Source organism: Lucilia cuprina, chromosome X, assembly GCF_022045245.1.
Source record: "Lucilia cuprina isolate Lc7/37 chromosome X, ASM2204524v1, whole genome shotgun sequence".
In the NCBI taxonomy this organism is placed as follows: Eukaryota; Metazoa; Arthropoda; class Insecta; order Diptera; family Calliphoridae; genus Lucilia; species Lucilia cuprina.
Window position 1 is genome coordinate 15,480,671 of NC_060949.1, and position 24,281 is coordinate 15,504,951.

Genomic DNA, 24,281 nt, shown 5'->3' on the forward strand with positions numbered 1-24,281 from the left:
TAACTTTAACCCTTTACCGCCCTGGTTTTTAAGAAAATATTGGAGCCCTTTTGCTTTTCATTCGATTTATTAAAAATCTGTAGATATTTGCGTAATTTTGTCGGCTTTTTATAAGCATATATAATTGTACATACATGTATTATTGTATTATTGTACATACATGTATATATGTATTATATAAAATAAGGTAATTTAAAAAATATTAGAATCCGGACGGTTTTTGAATGTTAACAAGTAAGAGTGCTATATTCGGCTGTGCCGAATCTTATATACCCTTCACCATAGTGTATTTTAAACATCTTTTATAAATTTTAATTTTTTTCCCGACTACATTATTATTACATCAAAAGCTAAACAAAAAGAACAACAACGCTAAACGAAATAAAACTCAAAATACACAAGGCATCTAAACCAACAGACATCTAAACATACATAACGAAAAACACAGAAAAACAAAAATAACTTCGCAATGACGCCAACAGCATCCAAACCAAGGGTGCCCAAGCCCTATGCGCTTGGTACTCTTATGTTTTTGTAAATGCGGTTAGCTATAGACAGTGTGTTTTCTATACACTTATATGCGCTTAACAATAGCAATACGTTGTTGTTGTTCTTAACAGTATACAAGCTAGAGTAAAACAACAATACTTTCGTATTCATTGCTGGTAAACATTGACGAGACGTAGATTTTGTTTTAAATACTTTTTTTCTATTCATTAAAAAATATATTTGCAAAACAAAAGGGAAAATTATTTTATTTTAACAAAAAATGCAAATCATATTTTTTTGCTGTGTATTTTTTGTATATTTGGATTCCAAACATACAAAAAAATACACAGCTGAATAAAACCAAATACATCTACACACACACGTGTACATCTTTTTCTATATACAGTGTTGTTGTTGCTTTTATAAAAATTTTTTGATGAAATTTTCAGAGGTTGTCTCGGATTTTTGCTCATATCTCCGTTATTTACCGACCGATTTTGCTGATTTTAAATAGCGATCTTCTCGAAAGCATGTCTAATAGAATTATTGAAGATTCGGATCTCGCCGATATCTGGGGTGCTCTAAAAACTGATTTCAACAGACAGACGGCAGACAGACAGACGGACATGGCTTAATCGACTCCGCTATCTAATAAGGATCCAGAATATATATACTTTATAGGGTCGGAAAATTATATTATAGAAATTACAAACGGAATGACAAACTTATATATACCCTTCTCACGAAGGGTATAAAAAACGGGTTTTCGGTTTTTGAATACTTTAATTATAGCCACCTAAAAGCTTCTACCGATTTTCTTAAGCACTTGAGAGCTTATCCACATTATAGTTGTGCCTTAAACCATCCACAAATTTATCGTTTTGGACTAAATTAAATATATATACTGGTATATCTGGAAAACTGTTAGACCTAGAATCTACAAAAATTGTAATGTGGATTTTTATCTATATACACTGGACGTCCAATAGTACGTACCCTTTTTATTACGAATGTCCAATAATACGAATGGCATAATTGTTGCATTGTCTACTCTATAGTACGAATAAAGACACAATTTTTCTGTTCGATAGTACGAATAACACATTTTTATTGGAATTTTGGTTTTATTTACGTATGAATGAAGTTTTTATTTTATTATTTATTTTCATCATTTTACAAAGTAATAAACATCAAAGTTAAATTATGTATTTTCTAATAAGTAAAATGATATTTATATATGTATGTATATAAAAACTGTCAATTTTGAAAGTAGTATGACTCCACATTCAAATGGGTTTAAACATTACTATATGTGATCATTTAAGTATTCCAAATTTTTAAAAGAAAATTTTAAATTAGAGAATTGTTTTTGAAAGTGGTATATTCCATTCAAGTTTCTAATAAAAATTGTATGTAATCTGAACATGTTTAATACATTTTAGAACAGATATGTACATGCAAATTGTCTTTGGCACATATATCTTTAAAAACATTAAAATTTAAAACCTTCTATATCTCATTTCAACCATTGGACTCACGATACTTTCAAAGTTAACAATTCGTATACGTAAATATGTATGTCCGTTTTATGCCTGTTTATGTACAAGAAATTTATTTGAAATAATACACATTTATTATATTTTGTTTCGTTATGTAATTTTTCATGAAAAATAAAAGAAAAATAAAAAATCCAATATTTTATGTGTATTATTTGAATTTAAACATACAAAATGTGTTGTTCAATAATACGAATTTTTCGGTACTACGAAAGGGCCTGACACTATATAATTCGTACTAGTGGACGTCCACTGTATATTGATTTAGCTAGTGATATATAAAATGTATAATAAAGTTTTTCTTTTTCATGCTTCTAATACACGATTAGTCCTTAACTTAAAATAACTTTAAAAATATTATAGGTGTAAGTTACATCTTATAACCATTTTTCTATAAAATAAGTTTTAGGAACCTTGTGATTTTTTAAATAAATAAATAAAATAAAAAAAATAATAATAAATTATAGTAAACTAATGTAGACAAGAAATATTTTCCCACTAAAAAACATCATAATAATAACATTTTTGTTTCTGTCGGCGAATGTTATATAACGCAAAGTAAATTAATAAAGTAGCATCACTTGAACAGCTGACTATTTTTTTTTTAACTAGAAAAATGAAATTAGTTGTCAAAGTTTGTTTTGAAAATTGTTAACATTGTTTATATCGCCATTTTTAAATTGTTTATTGCTATTTGTTAAAATTTGTGAAAAGTTGAAAAAGTGAATTAAAAGTGGTTTAAAAGTGTTATAAATTGCATAATATATAATAATATAATTAAATCCTTAATATTTTCAACTTAAAAGTAATATTTTACATTTATGTTTTGTTCACTTTGTTGTTAAAGGAAATTTTCTTAAATAATATTTTGACACATTCATAGTTTATTCCAAAAACAAAATACATGTGTTTGTTGTAGATGTTGTTGTACAACAAGATATGTCGCTACTTTATTAATTTACTTTGATATAACAATTTATGAGAAAATACGTTTTTTAACTTTTATTTTACCATTAGACAATTTTTTTGGACTTTATAGAATTATTTCTCACTTAACTCTCTCAATATGAATACATAGATGTTATATCAAATATATAGATTAAAAGGTATTTTTATATGCTTTGCCAGGATATGTTTTTAAATAACATCTACTACGCATTTCATACAGGTAATAAATTTTTCTAAATTTCTATTACGAAATATTAATTTACTGATATAGTACTAAACAAAAATCGGTATCATTCAGTTTCCCAAACATTTCATACAAATATGTTTGTATGTATTTGTATGAGGTTGTTGATAATTAATTTGTTGAAGATAATGTCATGCCTACTTACCTATGTAAAAATTGGTTTTACGTTTAAAATATATTCTTACATTTTATTACAATATTGTTAATTACTTAAAATTTGTTATTATTATTATTTTTGTACTTTCTGAATATATTTTATAGTCTTTGATAACTTATATATAGTTTTCATAAAATACGAAAAAATATTTCAATTAAATTGTTTACTTTAATATAAGCAAAGTTTATATATTTTAATTCTTAATACTTGCATGAAGATTTTTAAATTTTTTTATATATATTCGTTAATTTTTTATAATATAAATTTCATAACAATTTTTGTCTTCTTTTTTCTCATACTCTCTTTAATATTTTTATAAAATTTTATATAATAAAATCTTTAAATATATACACAAACAACGTTTACGCTTCCTAACTGTGTCTGGGTTTGTTTTATAAACAAAACGCAATGCCTCTGATTAAAATAATAATAAAAAAGAATGCCATACGCACGAATTTGTCTTTGCACAAATGTTTTGTGCGTTACGAAGATGACTTTGGCTCCTTTTGGATGGTTGACGACAGTGAGTTTGTTAAAAGGCGCCACTTGTCGAGAGGCCGTCCGCGCAAATATGAGCCGTCTTCATCGCCCAATTCAAACTCGCAACAGTTTGGTAACACCATTACTTCGACAGCTTCTAGCGATGCTGTTGATGGCAGTTGTGTTCTTAACGACACTATTGCCAATAGCCCAGATTCATCAACTGCTGTCACCTCGTCCCGTCAACGTTGTGCCAGCAGTGGCAGTAACATATTTAATAGATCTGGTAATAAAATCAATGGTAGTGAAAATGATGGCGGTAACGACGACTACGATATCTGCGAAGTTAGCCAAAGAAGTCCAGCCGGGTGTCAGACTCACCTTCATAGTGATAGTAAAGAGTACTGTAGCTCCAAGCAACGCCCCCAGCTTCACGGGTCTATTATAGGTATTGCAATCAAAACGAATTTCAATTCGTTAATTGAACACAATCGCATGTCGACCAGAACGAATGTTGGAGGCGGTGTTATGGCTACAGGAAATAGTCCTGGCGTCGGCGGCATTGGTGATATTGGCTCCGTTGGAAGCTTAGACGTTGATAACCACCATAACGGCACTTTAAATATTGCCAACACAAGTGTCGAAACAGATGACACGAATGGCTACGATTTTCACACACAGTAAGCAAAGCTAAATTAAAATATATTATTTATTTTTTTATTGTTTCTTAATACTGCTATTTTTTATATTTTTTATAAAAATTATAAAATTTTTGAAACTATTTATTTTAATATTATACATTTTTTAAATATGATAAAATTCTGTTACATCTAAATAACGAGATTTTTAAATACAGTTGGAAGCTTTCCATATAGCATGTTTAAAGGTTGAACCCAATAAAATCGAAAAATTGTTGATCTCTGGAAAAATGACAAATAGATCGGATAAAATAACGGGATTATTCAAAGTATTATTCTCCATGAATTTCGGAATTGATTTTACCACTTGTAAAATCAAATTTTGATTTTAGAATACAAGAAGGCTTATTTATTTACAAATTGTAAATTATTATTATTGAAATTACAATTGTTCAATTCACAATCGATGTTGTAGCGTTGTATGCGTTGTCAGCAGCTGCTACAATAGTCATGACAATCTTGGCATTTCTATGCAAAAGCTCTATACAACTGCTACGAATGTTTAGTGTTGCCAAGTGTTTATTTCAACATATTTTTTTCATTGAGAACATAAACTTATGACTTGCTGCAAAGATCTGTTCACAATCACTCTTACTACACTTTAGTAGGTACAATATACAACTTAATTGTGAATTGAACAAATAATTTTCGTGCAAAATAAGTTTTCTCTGAATAAGTTCTGAAGACATTTTTTCAAAAAAATAACAGGTAAAAATCTATTTATAAAAATAAAATTAGAAGGCTATAGGCTATTTAAATCCAAAATTTTATTTAGGTTGGACTTTAGATTTTTAGATCAACGATTAAAAATTTTTCGGTTTTGTTTGATTCAACATTTACTAGCATTGTACCTGGTACCACGGTTGTAAATAATTTAATAAAGCTACAATACAAATAAGAGTAAAGCTATGTACACGCGGTTTACAAATCTTACAACGCTGGCGGGAAACCTTGAAATTTCATTGCTGGACAATTGTCAAACAATCAGCTGACAATGGTTCCATTGTAATGTGTTTACATGATTGTTAGAGCACTTTAAGCGGAGGGGTTACCAACGTGCGACACTTGTCATGTCGCACTAATTTGTAGTCAAAGCTGATAAAAAAGGGAAGTAGCAAAAGTCGCACGAATCTTAATTTGACGTTTTTTATATATCTTTTGTTACTGACTGACTGATTCATCATCGCACATTCTAAATGGCTGTAGCCCGTATGTAGATCCACTAAGGATCTATATGTTTTCCCAAAGTGAAAAACGGGTGAAACATGTTTACTTAATTATCTTACACAATATTAGTTATTTTTATAAAAAAATATAAATAATTAAATAAGTAAATAACTAAGTATAAAAATAACAATACTTCTCAGCTAAACTCATATCTTAGAAAACGATTGGATTTTATCTCGCCAAATTTGTATAAATTATTGTGGTTCTAACCCTAGTCGATATTAAACGTTTTTTTAAATATATGTTGATATTTGCATTTGTGTATAAACTATTCCAGATATGATAATAAAATGACTTTTTAATGCAGCATTGAGTAACAGAATTGACTAGTAAACATTAAAAATAACTGTAAAGCCAGTTTTCAATCCGGAAAAACAGCTCAAAAACTAGTTATTTCTTGTTCATCGTCGTATTTATTCACCCAAAAATAACTACTTACATTTTTCTCCAATATTACCTGCCTACTTATCAGGTAAGTAAAGATTTAGCTGGGTATATTTGTAATAAAAAAATTTAATTAGCAAATATATAAAAAAACATATTTATTATTAAATAAAATAATAAAAACAACATTTAAGAATCATAACCCCGTGTCTATATTAGACAAATATTTATTATGCTAAACGTCTAATTGTTATCACGATAACAAATTAGCAAGTACAGACGGCATTTATGAGCGTTATAACGACGTTATGACATTGTTGTCTAAACAATTGTTTAGACAACTTTATCTTGTAAAATTTTTTTTTGAAATTAAAATTGATTTTTAACATAAGTTTTAGTGACATTAGTGTTTATTTATAAAATTTGCATTTAATCGTTTTTATTCAGGGTACGGATAGCGATCGAATTCAATTCGGTCTCGAGCGAGTTTTATTCGAGCGATTTAAATATTTAATTTTTCCACGAATAGATCTCGCGAGTTTAAAAATAAAACTCGCGATAAGAGTTGAAAATTAAAAGAGCGTTAAATAGAACTCGCTCGCGATTCGAGTCGAAACGGGTTAATAGCGAGTTTTATAATTTTGTAGACACAACAAATTAAAACTTATAACACATAACCTTTTTACCGATATCAAAAAACCGAAAAATAGAAAATGCATGAAACTATGTACCTATGTATGTACATACATTCATTCTACATGTGTATGCCTATTATTTGCAGTTTAGAATTTTTGAATTGTGCCACATTATTTAATAATGTGTGGCAAGAAAGAAGACATTTTAGGTAAGAAAAAAAGTCAAATACATATTTATGTGTTTTATAATTACTTGTATGTATGTACGTATATATGTATGTATGCATGTATGTATGTATGTATGTATGTATGTATATATATATGTATGTACGTACGTATGTATGTATGTATGTATGTATGTATGTATGTATGTATGTATGTATGTATGTATGTATGTATGTATGTATGTATGTATTTATGTCTGTATGTATGTATGTATGTATGTATGTATGTATGTATGTATGTATGTATGTATGCATGTATATATGTATGCATGTATACATACATGCATACATATGTTTTTGTTTATTTGTTCCTTTAAATTTCTAAAGGTACGTTTACACCTATCAAATATCTGACGTTTTTTTATCAAATATTTGTTTGCTGTAATGTGAACACAAAATATTTTTGAAGAGCATGCAAAATATCAGCTGTTTTTCGGGAAACATTTTTATTTTTCAACCTACAAATATTTTCTTAGTGTTAACAAAATGTGAACACCAAATATGAAACATTTTTGTTAAACGTTAAAGAAGCTATATAATAATATTTTTTACGATTTCATAGAAATTTCTGCCTAAAAACAAAAAATTAAATACATTTTTATTTCATAATGTGCTTAAAATGAGTATTTCTATTTTGACGTTTTGTTTGAAGAAACAAAGCCAAACACAATTCAATACAAATAGTAAAAGTTTGTTTGCCCGGTGTTCACATTACAACAAATAATTTCGTAAAGCAATTGACGGATAAAACAGTAAAAAAACAAGATTTTGTTTGCAGGCAAGTAGGAACATAACAACAAGAACAGCTAATGCGCAACCAAACCAAAAGCCAAAAATATATGTGTTTGTATTTACTTAAAAGCTATATCATTAAATAATAAACTCTATATATTCTAAAATTTCATTTAATATTGTTTTTCATCAAAATTTTACCACAAAAAAATACAAATTACATTTCAATACCTTGTGCAACTGGAAAAGAGATAGATGGTGGATCTTTACTGTCATGTTGTTGCTATTTAGTATAGTCAATGTAGCGAAAAACCTTGGTTGTTTGGAACGGTTTATAGCGATTTCAAAAAAATCGCTATAAGCCCGGAAATAACCAAATTATAAATAATTTTCATTAAATTACATATCTATAAAATTGAAAATTATAGAGAATTGTTTATTATTAATATATTTTTATATCCATTAATATAATAAATAATTGTTTAAATAAATTGAGTAATAAATTAATTAAATAATTTCTCCATTAATTACTAAACTATAGACTAGATTATAACCTATAGACTAGACTGTAAACAATACTATAAACTAGAGTATAGACAAGACTATAGACTAAACTTGACTATAGACTAGAACAGCGAATCCCCCGGTTTTTACTTCGCGGACCCCTTGAGGAATTTATTTAAATTGCGGTCCTCAATACATATTTTGATATCTTATTGTTCTAAATATGTAATTGTTCATCCGAAAATTGTCATAGTCCATAAATCCCAAGGTCAAACAGATGTAGATATGTCATTTCTATAAAATATTCCCGTACATTGAAAACAATTAATATTTCAGAGAAGTTTCAATTGCCTGTTTTTGAAGATAGAATGACTTCATTGTTGAAATGTTAACATGATGTTTAATTTTATGATCGTGAGATCTTTCACGTTCATTTTTCTTTAAGGTAACGAAAAGGTTTCTTCATCAAATATCGTCGACATGTGCTTAAAGAGTCACATTGCAAATTTTTTTGCGATTGCAGACGGGTAATCTGAGTATGTTAGCTAATTTTTCGGGAAAATAATATAGAAAGTTGAACTTCTTCGATATTGTTGCGGAATGCGTTTATCCGCATAATATAAGAAATGAATTCTTTGCGAAAGTACTGTGAATTTTACTGCATGGTTTTGACTATTTATGCATTTTCTGATGTTAATTTAATAATATTGGTCCACAAAATCAAGTTAAAATCTATGTATCACGTCGGAATGGAATATTTATATTTAAAATTACCTGGATTAACGTATTGAAGACGAATAAAGAGTCACCTCTGTTTCGGAAATATATTATTTTAGTCCTTCCAAATAAGAACACTTTTGTTTACAATTTGACAAACTTAAATCTGCGATAAGCTTGTCCTTGAATTATGAAATGTGGCCTAACTTCATACTCCGAGATAACAGTATCTCTTATTTAATTGTAATTTGGGAACCGTTGGACTAGACTGCAAACTAGACTATAGATGCATATATTATGTAGAATAACTACACATAGTATGTTGTTACCAACCAATAAATAACAAAACAAACAACAAAAATAATAATTATAAGCGACTATTTACATTTTTGTATGAGGTGATAACACTCTTTTTCAGAAAATAAACAAAGAACAGCTGTCATTGACGCTGTTTGATCTTACATTTGGTTTGCAAGATCAAATAATTATTTTACCAAAATGACGTAAATTATTTGACTTTTGGTGTTCACATTGATGAAACAATGAGAAAATATTTATTTGCCAGCAAATCAATTTGTTTTATGAAAATCATCCGCATTGCTGTTTGTTAACATGAAATATTTTATGTTCAGATTCGACAAACAAAGTTTTTTTCAATCGTGTTATATATTAATATTATACACTTTTATTATAAAAATTTAATTTTAAACCTAATAAAAATAGTTAAAATTAAAACAAATTGCCAAATTGTTTTTTTTTCTTGCATGAAAATATACGATATACTGTGGCTGCAAAACATGTGTGTGTGTTTGAACCAAATTATTTTTATTCTAAACTTATAACAAAAAATTTATTGAATCAGTAAAAATTTTTACTGAAAAATAAATTTATTTCAATAAAGTGTTTGTTAGAAACAAGTCTGAACATGAAATAAATATTGCATTTGTTTGACGCAACTTTATAAATATTTTATAACAAATATTTGGACCAAATATTTTACAGGTCTGAACTTAGCTTAAGAATTTGCTTGTGGTTTTATTACATGTTTACCCTGTTTCACGTGTGCAAATGCGTATGAATATACATATGTACATATGTATGTATGTCCATTAAGAAAATGCATTTGTGTATGGCTGTATATACCCAGCAGTTCGACGGGACAGTCCCGAACTAACCACTTAACCTACCACTTGTGGTGACCCCTAGCCACCTGACTACCCAGGTGACCGACTATTTTAACATGGGCTAGTCCTACGAGGAAGTCAATCGCCACTCTTCACCCTACAAAGAGACAGTAAAGAGACCATTGCCTCCGCTCTCGCTTACAAATGGGACACTAAAGTGACGACTGTCTTCATTCTCGATTACAAAGAGTTTATTTGTGACGAAAGACCGAAAACATACGAATTGGTACACATACATACAGGTGGTAAGATATTAATGGAACTAAAATTTAAAAATTTCAAGTGTCTACTCTCTAGAATACTATGGGACAATAATGTGACGATTGAAAGATATAAATTTGAGTCAACCAGATGGTGGCATATTAGTAGAAAGTAATTATCATTTCTTCAAAAGATGGGTGAAATAACTACTTTCGGAAGTACAACAAAAAAACTACTTTTAAGAGTATAATCTTTAGGCTACTTGAGGATAGTAAAGAGACGACTGTCTCCGCTCTCGCTTACAAAGATGACACTAAAGTGACGAATGTCTTCATTCTCGATTACAAAGGGTACATTCGTGACGAATGACCCAAAACATACGAATTACGATCATCCAGGTGGTTAACTATTAGTGGAAATTCATAAAAACAAAATCAAAACAAGTAAGAGTGCTATATTCGGCTGTGCCGAATCTTATATACCCTTCACCATAGTGTATTTTAAACATAATTAATCTTACAGTCTAGTTAATAAAAACATTAAAAAAATTTGAGTCGATTTAAGCCGAATGTTTTGGCAGCGGTTCAAGCAACAAAATATAGTTCGGCGGCGGCTAAGCTCCGACTCGAAGCCGGTCGACTTCGACCTCTGATTCATTGCTGGTAAACATTGACGAGACGTAGATTTTGTTTTTGTTTATTGTAAAAAAAATGTTTTAAAAAGCACTTGGAAAAAATTTGTGTTAGTTTTAAATTTCAAACTTACATTATTTGCATAAAAATTATTGTACAATAACTCACAATCTACTCTCATATAATTGAAAACGTTTTAAATACTTTTTTCTATTCATTAAAAAATATATTTGCAAAACAAAAGGGAAAATTATTTTATTTTAACAAAAAATGCAAATCATATTTTTTTGCTGTGTATTTTTTGTATGTTTGGATTCCAAACATACAAAAAAATACACAGCTGAATAAAACCAAATACATTTACACACACACGTGTACATCTTTTTCTATGTACAGTGTTTTTAGTGTTTTTGTTGCTTTTTTAACAATTTTTTGATGAAATTTTCAGAGGTTGTCTCGGATTTTTGCTCATATCTCCGTTATTTACCGACCGATTTTGCTGATTTTGAATAGCGATCTTCTCGAAAGCATGTTTAATAGAATTATTGAAGATTCGGATCTCGCCGATATCTGGGGTCCTCTAAAAACTGATTTCAACAGACAGACGGACAGACAGACAGACAGACGGACATGGCTTAATCGACTCCGCTATCTATAAGGATCAAGAATATATATACTTTATAGGGTCGGAAAATTATATTATAGAAATTACAAACGGAATGACAAACTTATATGTACCCTTCTCACGAAGGTGAAGGATATAATACACAACTCAATGACGCCAACCGCATCCAAACATAATACACAGCTAAAAAACCAAATACTTCCACACACACGTGTACATATTTTTCTAATATACAGTGTTGTTATTGCTTATTTAACAAAGCATGAAAAAATATGACATTTTTTGATGAAATTTTCAGAGGTTGTTTCGGATTTTTGCTCATATTTCCGTTATTTTCCGACCGATTTTGCTGATTTTAATAGAGTTTTTCTCGAAAGCATGTCTAACAGAATTATTGAATATTCGAATCTCGCCAATATCAGGGGTCCTCTAAAAACTGATTTCAATAAACACACAGACAGACTATGACAGAGCTATGTCCGTCTAGCTTAATCAACTCCGCTACCTATAAGGATCCAGAATATATATACATACTTTATAGGGTCGAAAAATTTTATTATAGAAATTACAAACGGAATGACAAACTTATATATACCCTTCTCACGAAGGTGAAGGGTATAAAAAGAAAAATGAGAACTATATTCTTCTCTTACAATATACTGACAATGCTTTTTATGACAACGTTGGAAGTCGGTTTTTAGACATTTTCTGATTTTTTTGCCAATTTATGAAACTTATTTGTACAATATGTTTAATCAATGGAGATGTATGTAAAATCAAAGTCATATACCATCCAGATTTGAAATCGAAAAAAAAAAACAATACATCGAAGGAAAGCGGTAGTACAAAAGTACTCATATTTAATTTAATCCTGCCTGTTACCGACCTTATTACCCCTAAATGCTCCAATTGCGCAATGACCGGTTATTACCCCTACTAAATAATTATCCAGAGCTGGAATAAGAGGGCGAAGTCGACCGGCTACGAGTCGGCGCTTAGTCGCCGCCGAACTATATTTAGTTGCTTGAGCCGCCGCCGAAAGATTTGACTTAAGACGACTCAAATTTTTTAATATTTTTCTTTGGATATTAACTAGGCTATATACTGTAGGACTGTAATTATTTTTGGTTTTGAAACATAATGAATTATTGTTGCACAATTATATTTTAAAAACGTACAAGATTTTTACAAAGGATGTATGTAACATGCGATAATTTTCAATACTCCCGATACATTTTTAATATAAATGTGATAATTTTTGTCAAATTTATTTAAATGTTTTTCTTAATTTTTCAATTGGTTGCAATAAAAGAAAAATGTATATCTGGCTAATTTAAATATTTTTTATTTCCCAAAATGTCTATACCATCCAATTTCTCCATTAAGATTCAAGCCAGTGTAACTGAATATATTTAAGGAATATTATTATTAATATTTTAAGCAAAGAGACATAATTCGATCGTAAAAAATTCTTGAAATAGAATTTTTGTATACAAATCTAATATTTGTGGCAAATTTTGTATTAAGAGCATTAATGTGCGTTTAACAGATTTTCGTAAATGGACCTTGTATATAAAGACAAAATTTCCAAATTCTGTATCTATATCATTATTTGGTAATGAATTAATATTTTAAGCAAAGAGACTTGATCCTCAGTCTTTAAATGTTGATATTTTATTATTTTTATACCCACCATCAAAAATAATCATTAGCATCAATAGCGGTGAAATTCGGCACAAATATGTTTTATGGGAACATAAATCTCATCGTCGAATTTTATACAGATCGGTCCATAACTGACCCTACCCCCCATATAAAGTCCCCTTCAGAAAATGACTTTATCGCCCATAGCTAGCTAAGAGAAACATCAATAGCGGTAAAATTCGGCTCAAACATGTTTTTTGGGAACATAAATCTCTTCGTAGAAGTTTATAAGAATCGGTCCATAATTGACCCTTCCACCCATATAAAGTCCCCCTTCCAAAAATAACTTTATCGCTCATAACTGGCTAACTATAGCAGTGAAATTCTCCTTCAGAAAATAACTTTATCGCCAATAACAGAAGCATCAATAGCGGTGCAAGTTGGCACAAATATGTTTTATAAGGACATAAATCTCCTCGTGGAATTTTATAAGGATCGGTCCATAATTGACCCTACCCCACCTATAAGGTCCCCTTTAGAAAATGACTTTATCGCTCATAACTGGCTTAGAGAAGTATCAATAGCGGTGAAATTCGGCACAAACAGGTTTTATGGGCACATAAATCTTTTCGCAGAACTTTGTAAGGATCGGTCCATAATTGACCCTACCCCCTATATAAAGTCCCCTTTAGACAATGACTTTAAACAATGGCATAAACTAGTTTCATGAGAGCCAAAAGCTCCCCTTCAAATTTAATAAGGATCGATCCTTATTGAAAGTGGTGCACGTTTTGAAATAGCCCTCATATAAGGCTCTCTTTAGAAAATCACTCTTTCGCTCATAACTGGCTAAGAGATGAATCCATAGCGGTGAAATTCGACACAAATATGTTTAATGAGAACTTGAATCTCTTTGTGAGATTTTATAAGGATGGGCCTATAGCTGACCCTGCTCTGCCCTGCAATGAAATTCTACACAAACATGTTTTATAAGAGTTTAAATATTTTCGTAAAATTTTATAAGGATCGGTTCATAATTGGCCTTACCCCCCATATCTGACCTTAAGAAACATATATATAGTAATAAAATGCGACATAAAAAAGTATTATAGGAACTAAACTCTTTTTTCATAAACATTATGAGGATGAGTCGATAATTGACCCTACACCCCATATAAGGTCCCCTTCAGAATATGACTTTAAGGCTTATTACTGACTCAAAAATGTGAGTAGACCAGTAAAATTCTACATAAACAAGTTTTGTGCGAGCCAAAGCTCTTTAAAGCTCATTACTTGCTTAAAACTGCGAGTACAGCGATCAAATTCGACATAAAAAATTTTCGTATTAGCTAAAATATCCCACTATATTTTATGAGGATCAGTATGTAATTGACCCTACCCCCTATAAGGTCCCTTTCAGAAAATGACTTTAACGATTACAGCAGTGAAATTCTACATAAACAAGTTTTGTACTAGCCAAAAACTCCACATAATTTATGTACAAAAGTTTATAAAAATCGGTCTATAATTGATCCTTATATAAGATTCACTCCAGAAAATCACCTTAAACCTCATGTATGGCTCAAAAGTTCTTCCAAATTACGGTAGTTTTATAGGAACAGAAATTTTTCAACTTAATTTGATGAGGATCGGTCGATAACTATCAAACCCCCATATTCGGTTTTATCCAGAAAATTACTTTAAACCTCATGACTGAATGAATGAAGAATGATTTGATGGTGGGTATATAAGATTCGACATGGCCGAATATAACACTCTTACTTGTTGAACATAACTTCTATAGCTTAAATTTCCATAAAAACAATCAGCTCTGAGCCCACTGTAAGCCGCCGCCGAATTATTTTAGCTCAGCCGCCCTCGCCGGCAATTTTAAATCGACTTTGCCCTCTGAGCTGGAATTGCATATAAACTAAATATTTTGGAAAGAACTATACATACGATTCATGTCTTCTCCAAGTGTCTTTGTTTTTAAAATTTGTTTGTTTTTAGATTTTAAAATTCTTGATTTACCAACAATGTTGCCAAAATTTAATTGGGAGAAAGTGCTAGATTTTTTTGAACAAATGCCAGAAAGTGCTAAAAATATTTCACATTCTAGAAACTACTATTTTGTACTTATTTATTTATTCATCCCAAAAATTTGAATTATACATTTCTCTTAAAATTAAGTTTTTACAAATATTTTTTATCATCCCAGGACTTCTACCTAAGGCACTATACATATTTACAGCAGATATATATTGTGTAACAATAAATCTATCCATTAAGTTAATTCTTGAATAAATTCCCCAAAAAAGGTAAAAGGGGAAGGTCTCCGTGAGCTAGACTTAAAAACTAAATAAAGTATGAATAATATTTACAAAAGATACATATATACAAGGAAGGAGTAGGAGGAAAAGTATATACAAAAGAAGTTAGACTATTTTGTACTGTAAAAACTGAAACACTTATACATTATATATTACAAACCTAATAAGAATTGTATCAATTAATTTTAGTACATTCAAAAACTTGTTATATTGTTGTATTAAATATGCTGACAAAAAAATAAAACTCAAACAAAAACATTTATTGAATCAGTAAAAAAAATTACTGAAAATTAAATTTATTTCAATAAAGTGTTTGTTAGAAAATATTTTTCTTCTTTGAGAAAATCAAACAAACTCATTATAAACCCAAACAAAAATATTTATAAAAATCGAAATTAAATTTAAGCAAACGATTGTTACGAAAAAAGACTTCTTAAATATTCCATAAAATTATTTCTTCAATATTTTCATTAGTACAACACTAGTCCATAAGTAGATATTTTTCGGATAGTCTAAATTGCTCTGAAAAAAAAAGTTTAGAATTTTTGAATTAGTTTAAAAAATATATGGGGCTTTTTACGTCAAGTGAACCAACTATTGAAATCGATGTCTTCCGATCGCGATGAAATTTGCACCATAGTTAGTTCTATTGGATAGCAATTCAGACACAATTTTTTAACAAGATCGCTCGTGAACTTTCTAAGTTAGAGGCGGTCAAAATTTGACATTTTGGCCATGCAGGTGTTTTTTCTCATCCATGTAACTTATTACCTATTGTTCTTAGCAAAATGTATCCCAAATAGTTTAGATAGCTATTTATGCAATCTTTTGAAAAAAATTAAAAAAATTTAATAAAATATTTTTTGATTTTTTTTCTTTTCCTAAGCGACCTATATGGTCGCTTAGTGGGATGCGAGTGGGATATCTATAAAAAAAATATTTTGTAAATCCAGATTTAAAATTTTTGAATTTTTTTGCAAAATCAAAAACTTTGTTGACTTTTTTTTTTTAAAAAATGGACCCTTTTTTAATTTTTTTTTGCTCAGAAGAAAGCTTATGTGTTTTCCTTTAACATCATTTTTGTCGCTTAGTGGGATGCGAGTGGGATATCTATAAAAAAATGTAATTTGTAACTCAAGACATACAATTTTTTACTTTTTTTGAAAAATCAAAAACCTTTTTGACTTTTTTTCCAAAATGGACTCTTTTTATTAATTTTTTTTCTCAAAATAATGCTTAGATCTTTTCCTTTAAAACCTTTTTGGTCGCTTAGTGGGATGCGAGTGGGATTTCTATCAAAATAAATGTTTTGTAACTCAAGACAAAGGTTTTTAAATTTGCACTATTTTAATTTTTTTCATATTTGTGTAAACCTTAAAAATTAAACTTACGATACTGTAATACCCATAATATGTTAACCTCAGGAATAAAAATCACTTTTTCTATGGAAATGTTGAATAATTTAGTTTTGTTATTTATTTGTAATAATTATTAATTTAATATATAATAATACTAATAATAATAATTATAATTATAAAAAATTCCTATCCAAAACTCATGTCCAACCGGAATCTATGATCGATGACACGGGCAGGAGGCTTGAGGATATGGAGGAGACAATGAAACTCCTAATGGATTTTCATTTCCCACCCGGTATATCGAATAACATAGATGAACCGATATTGGAGGAAGGGGAGGGTAACAAGGAAATAGTTATTACAACTGACATGGTTAAAGGGAAACCGCTTTAAATGAAGTTGTCCACTACATAGGTGAAACTTTCGATAGCAAACTGTATATACTAGCAGTATGCATTGACATCGAAGGCGCTTTCAATAACGTGCACACTGATACCCTTATCCAATCCCTAGACCAGTTTTAAGTTGACCGGGTGCTCCGTAACTGAGCGATCTTCTCGAAAGCATGTCTAATAGAATTATTGAAGATTCAGACATCGCCGATATCTGGGGTCCTCTAAAAACTGATTTCAACAGACAGACAGACAGACAGACGAACAGACAGACGGACTTTATCGACTCCGCTATCTATAAGGATCAAGAATATATATACTTAATAGGGTCGGAAAATTATATTATAGAAATTACAAACGGAATGACAAACTTATATATACTCTTCTCACGAAAGTGAAGGGTATAAAAATCCATTTACAACTGTATGTAAATTACATATATGAATATACATACATATACATAACAAGTATATAAATACTTGTTACATGTAATCTATACAAAAATATGTTCAAACACTTATATTTTACATATTTTGGTTTATGTATGGATATGTAAATAGGTATTTGTAAGTATTTAATTCAAGGATATTGAAAAATATTCATTCATCATGTCTATCTGTTTGTAAATATAAAATTGATTTTATACATTTTACACAAATGCCTTTGATATGAGCATCCTTCAGTTTTCGATTTAATTTTTTGTGGTTGTAATAAAAGGACATCGTTTACCGTGGCCTATACATGTGATTTTTGTTTGTTTGTGTGTGTATAAGGAATAGAGTGCGAAAGTAATCACATTAAAATATAGAAGACAAATCATTTTGATTGAATTACCGCCGCACAGTGGGGCAGAATGGAAATTTTTTGGAAATAAATCTGGCATTTCTAAACGGCTGATCCGATCGGGATAAAATTTGGCGTGAGCGTAGCCAAGGAGTATTCGAGTTTAAGTTTTGTAGATGAACCCCGCAGATGCCCCAGGGACGGAGCTGTGGGGGCTCAAAGTAGGGTACCTACGACATGTAAAATTTTTAAACTCGTGCCATTTTATATTTTCTGAAAGCGCTTGACGAGATCTTGAAAAAACATGCTTGGACATACTACTTATCTCTTATAATATCCGAGTTATAGGCATTTAAAAATTTAGTGATACAAAATTTACCATACCTTGGTCCGCCTTTTTTTTTTTGAATACCGGGCGTAATTTTGGACCAAATGGTTAGTTAGACAACAAAATTTCCAATAATATAAAAAAATTTCAGTTCAATATCATTTACAGATCCAAAAATATACGTTTTTAAATTTAAAAATTCAAAAAATTTTAGATTTTTGCCGTTTTTTGCCCAAAATGTGTCTTAACTCTTTTAATAAAATAATATTTTCTTTAAGAACATATAACAATTTTATAGTTTTCTAAAAATATCTTTACGCAGAACGCTTTGGCGTAAAAAACTTGTCCTATTTTTTGAAAATGTTGCCACTGCGTCCTTCCGAATATGACCTATTTTTACCAAAACTTCAACTTTGGGCGACATGTTCTAAAATACCAAAGCTGGGATCAGAAAACTGAAAGCAGTTTTGGAAACCTCAATATGTTTTCTATTTACTCCAAAAGTATTTTCCCAGCCTTAACTTATTACCTATTGTTCTTAGCAAAATGTGTCCCAAATAGTTTAGATAGCTATTTATGCAATCTTTCGAAAAAATATTATAAAAATTTAATAAAATATTGTTGATTTTTTTTTAAATCAAAAACATTTTTGACTTTTTTTCAAAATGGGCTCTTTTTATTTTTTTTTATTTTTTTAGGAAAGCTTAAGTCTTTTCCTAAGCGACCTATATGGTCGCTTAGTGGGATGCGAGTGGGATATCTATAAAAAAAATATTTTGTAAATCCAGATTTAAAATTTTTGAATTTTTTTGCAAAATCAAAAACTTTGTTGACTTTTTTTTTTTAAAAAATGGACCCTTTTTTAATTTTTTTTTGCTCAGAAGAAAGCTTATGTGTTTTCCTTTAACATCATTTTTGTCGCTTAGTGGGATGCGAGTGGGATATCTATAAAAAAATGTAATTTTTAAGGTTTACACACAAATATGAAAAAAATAAAATAGTGCAAATTTAAAAACCTTTGGCTTGAGTTACAAAACATTTATTTTGATAGATATCCCACTCGCATCCCACTAAGCGACCAAAAAGGTTTTAAAGGAAAAGACCTAAGCTTTTGAGAAAAAAAAATAATAAAAAAGAGTCCATTTTGGAAAAAAAGTCAAAAAGGTTTTTGATTTTTCAAAATAAAGTAAAAATTGTATGTCTTGAGTTACAAAACATTTTTTATAGATATCCCACTCGCATCCCACTAAGCGACAATAAGGGTGTTAAAGGAAAACACATAAGCTTTCTTCTGAGCAAAAAAAAAAAAAAAATGGGTCCATTTTTTAAAAAAAAGTCAACAAAGTTTTTGATTTTGCAAAAAAATTCAAAAATTTTAAATCTTGAGTTACAAAATATTTTTTTGATAGATATCCCACTCGCATCCCACTAAGTGACCATATAGGTCGCTTAGCAAAAGACTTAAGCTTTCCTAAAAAAATAAAAAAAAATAAAAAGAGCCCATTTTGAAAAAAAGTCAAAAATGTTTTTGATTTAAAAAAAAATCAACAATATTTTTATTAAATTTTTATAATATTTTTTTCGAAAGATTGCATAAATAGCTATCTAAACTATTTGGGACACATTTTGCTAAGAACAATAGGTAATAAGTTAAGGCTGGGAAAATACTTTTGGAGTAAATAGAAAACATATTGAGGTTTCCAAAACTGCTTTCAGTTTTCTGATCCCAGCTTTGGTATTTTAGAACATGTCGCCCAAAGTTGAAGTTTTGGTAAAAATAGGTCATATTCGGAAGGACGCAGTGGCAACATTTTCAAAAAATAGGACAAGTTTTTTACGCCAAAGCGTTCTGCGTAAAGATATTTTTAGAAAACTATAAAATTGTTATATGTTCTTAAAGAAAATATTATTTTATTAAAAGAGTTAAGACACATTTTGGGCAAAAAACGGCAAAAATCTAAAATTTTTTGAATTTTTAAATTTAAAAACGTATATTTTTGGATCTGTAAATGATATTGAACTGAAATTTTTTTATATTATTGGAAATTTTGTTGTCTAACTAACCATTTGGTCCAAAATTACGCCCGGTATTCAAAAAAAAAAAGGCGGACCAAGGTATGGTAAATTTTGTATCACTAAATTTTTAAATGCCTATAACTCGGATATTATAAGAGATAAGTAGTATGTCCAAGCATGTTTTTTCAAGATCTCGTCAAGCGCTTTCAGAAAATATAAAATGGCACGAGTTTAAAAATTTTACATGTCGTAGGTACCCTACTTTGAGCCCCCACAGCTCCGTCCCTGGGGCATCTGCGGGGTTCATCTACAAAACTTAAACTCGAATACTCCTTGGCTACGCTCACGCCAAATTTTATCCCGATCGGATCAGCCGTTTAGAAATGCCAGATTTATTTCCAAAAAATTTCCATTCTGCCCCACTGTGCGGCGGTAATTCAATCAAAATGATTTGTCTTCTATATTTTAATGTGATTACTTTCGCACTCTATTCCTTATACACACACAAACAAACAAAAATCACATGTATAGGCCACGGTAAACGATGTCCTTTTATTACAACCACAAAAAATTAAATCGAAAACTGAAGGATGCTCATATCAAAGGCATTTGTGTAAAATGTATAAAATCAATTTTATATTTACAAACAGATAGACATGATGAATGAATATTTTTCAATATCCTTGAATTAAATACTTACAAATACCTATTTACATATCCATACATAAACCAAAATATGTAAAATATAAGTGTTTGAACATATTTTTGTATAGATTACATGTAACAAGTATTTATATACTTGTTATGTATATGTATGTATATTCATATATGTAATTTACATACAGTTGTAAATGGATTTTTATACCCTTCACTTTCGTGAGAAGAGTATATATAAGTTTGTCATTCCGTTTGTAATTTCTATAATATAATTTTCCGACCCTATTAAGTATATATATTCTTGATCCTTATAGATAGCGGAGTCGATAAAGTCCGTCTGTCTGTTCGTCTGTCTGTCTGTCTGTCTGTTGAAATCAGTTTTTAGAGGACCCCAGATATCGGCGATGTCTGAATCTTCAATAATTCTATTAGACATGCTTTCGAGAAGATCGCTATTTAAAATCAGCAAAATCGGTCGGTAAATAACAGAGATATGAGCAAAAATCCGAGACAACCTCTGAAAATTTCATCAAAAAATTGTTAAAAAAGCAACAAAAACACTAAAAAACACTGTACATGGAAAAAGATGTACACGTGTGTGTGTAGATGTATTTGGTTTTATTCAGCTGTGTATTTTTTTGTATGTTTGGAATTCAAACATACAAAGTATACACAGCAAAAAAATATGATTTGCATTTTTTGTTAAAATAAAATAATTTTCCCTTTTGTTTTGCAAATATATTTTTTGATGAATAGAAAAAAGTATTTAAAACGTTTTCAATTATATGAGAGTAGATTGTGAGTTATTGTACAATAATTTTTATGCGAATAATGTAAGTTTGAAATTTAAAACTAACACAAATTTTTTCCAAGTGCTTTTTAAAACAATTTTTTTTACGATAAACAAAAACAAAATCTACGTCTCGTCAATGTTTACCAGCAATGAATCAGAGGTCGAAGTCGACCGGCTTCGAGTCGGAGCTTAGCCGCCGCCGAACTATATTTAGTTGCTTGAGCCGCCGTCGAAACATTCGGCTTAAATCGACTCAAATTTTTTTAATGTTTTTATTAACTAGACTGTAAGATCAATTATGTTTAAAATACACTATGGTGAAGGGTATATAAGATTCGGCACAGCCGAATATAGCACTCTTACTTGTTTTAATCTGCACTTGTTACAGTTTTGAGTTTATTCATGAATTTTATTAGTGTTCCAAATACATGCATATAGATTGTAATGTCTACATGTGGTAACATAACTGTAATGCCTGAAATTATTAGTAAAATTGAAAAAGGATATTAATATAAGCCGGTAACAATTTGAAAACTCTTTTACAATTGAAAGTTAAAACAAAAATAAAAATATTTATAAAGTAATATTTGTAATATGTATGCACAAAAGCACTTATGTATAACTATTTGCAATATTTATATTCATAGTTTATTTCAAGTGTATATATTAGGGTTAAATATAACATTTCAAAATGCATTCCTTTAGGTTGCTATAACGTGATGTTTGATATGAAATTTGTGAGAAAGTTCTTCTTTAAGGCAAATAAAACTTTTTTATTGGAAAAGTATCCTTAGAAACGAAACTTCCATAATATCTAAATATATTTTTAAACATTAGGTATATTTTTTAGAGTTTTTTTCGGACTTAAGTGGAAAAAAACGAACAGGTATTCCTTGCAGCAGATTTATTGAAAACACGTTTGTCATTAAAGCGGGTTTTTAGCATCTCAAAATGGAAGATTATTATAAAACTATAAAATGCTTAAGACAGATTCAGAGTTGAGATCAACTCTTCAATCTAAACTCATGGGCGAAGTTTGAAGTGCATGATGTTGAATACATAGAACATATACATAAATTTTTGGTCTTCTGTTCCGATTTTACAGCTAACGTCTGGAAAGGAATCTCAACTATAGTCTAGACAATATGATAGCCTGAACTATAGTTTCATTTATATTCTGGACTATAGTCTATACTATATACCTGATTATAGTATCTACTATTTATTTGACTGTAGACCATATTACATATATATTGGACTATAGCTTCTACTATTGACTGGAATCGAGGTTGGTCTATATTCCTGACTATAGACTGGAGTATAGTCATGACTATTGGCCCGACTATAGCGGTGACTATAAACTGGACCATATTTTTGACTATATGCTAGACTATAGTCTTAACTTTAGACTGTCTTTACTATATATGTCTGATGTCTTGACTATAGACTGGATTACACTATAGTTTTGAAAAAGTCCAATAATTTTTCAAGACTATATAAAAAATGCTACAAAAGATGCTAGGTGCTAGATTACATTTTTGTGTGCTAAATGAGTTTAAAAAGTGCTAAATTTGCAACACTGTTCACCATTATGTTTGATGAATATCTATTATTTTAACTAATTTTTACTTTACATATTAATTTTTATACCCTACACCACTATAGTAGGGAGGGTATTATACGGTTGTGTTGATGTTTGTAGCATCCAAAAAGTATGCCGTCTGTATTCATGTAAAGGCTCAGTTAGTCTCTATGTTCCGTTCCGTGATGAATCAGCTGATTCGTATTTGGCTTACGAAAACCTGTGTGAGTCGTTAGTTTGGCCGTAACGTTGAAGTTGCGTTGCGGATGTAGAAAATAGAATTCAATCCGCAACGTTAAGTGACAGCTATAAACAGCTGACATAAAATACAAAAAAGATGTAAACAAGAAAAAAACAGTGATGTTAATGTTTTAAAAATAATGTACATCCAAAAAATTTTAATTATTACGATTAATTGAAATAATTTAAAATTAAACATTAAAATTAATGTACTTCTTATATTAGTTAATATTTATTACAAAATTATACTAAATGCTATGAAGTTTAAAATTTAAAAAAAAAAACGCGAAAACTATAAAGTAAGAGAGATAAAACTCTGAAATATGTCAAAGAAAATAGAAAAAAAGAAAAGACCAAGAAAGAAATTAAAAAAAATCGTGTTACGTGTTTTTACTTTTTTAAAAAAGATGGGGGGTATTGAAAATGGGAAATATCGGTTCACGATTTCGCCTAGCCCTCATATAAGCCCCCCTTTAGAAAATGACATTATCGCCAATAACTGACTAACAAAAGCATCAATA

General features: G+C 29.6%; 1 protein-coding gene across 1 annotated transcript in view; it reads left to right on the plus strand.

The window, feature by feature from the left end:
* Positions 1-3,746: 3,746 nt before the first annotated feature.
* The window catches only part of LOC124418564, a 173,057-nt gene continuing 152,522 nt past the window's right edge, over positions 3,747-24,281 (plus strand). Inside the window, exon 1 of the mRNA XM_046945244.1 lies at positions 3,747-4,554. Coding sequence (XP_046801200.1) covers positions 3,803-4,554 — 752 coding nt within the window. The 5' untranslated portion in view covers positions 3,747-3,802. The remainder of the gene's footprint in view (positions 4,555-24,281) is intronic.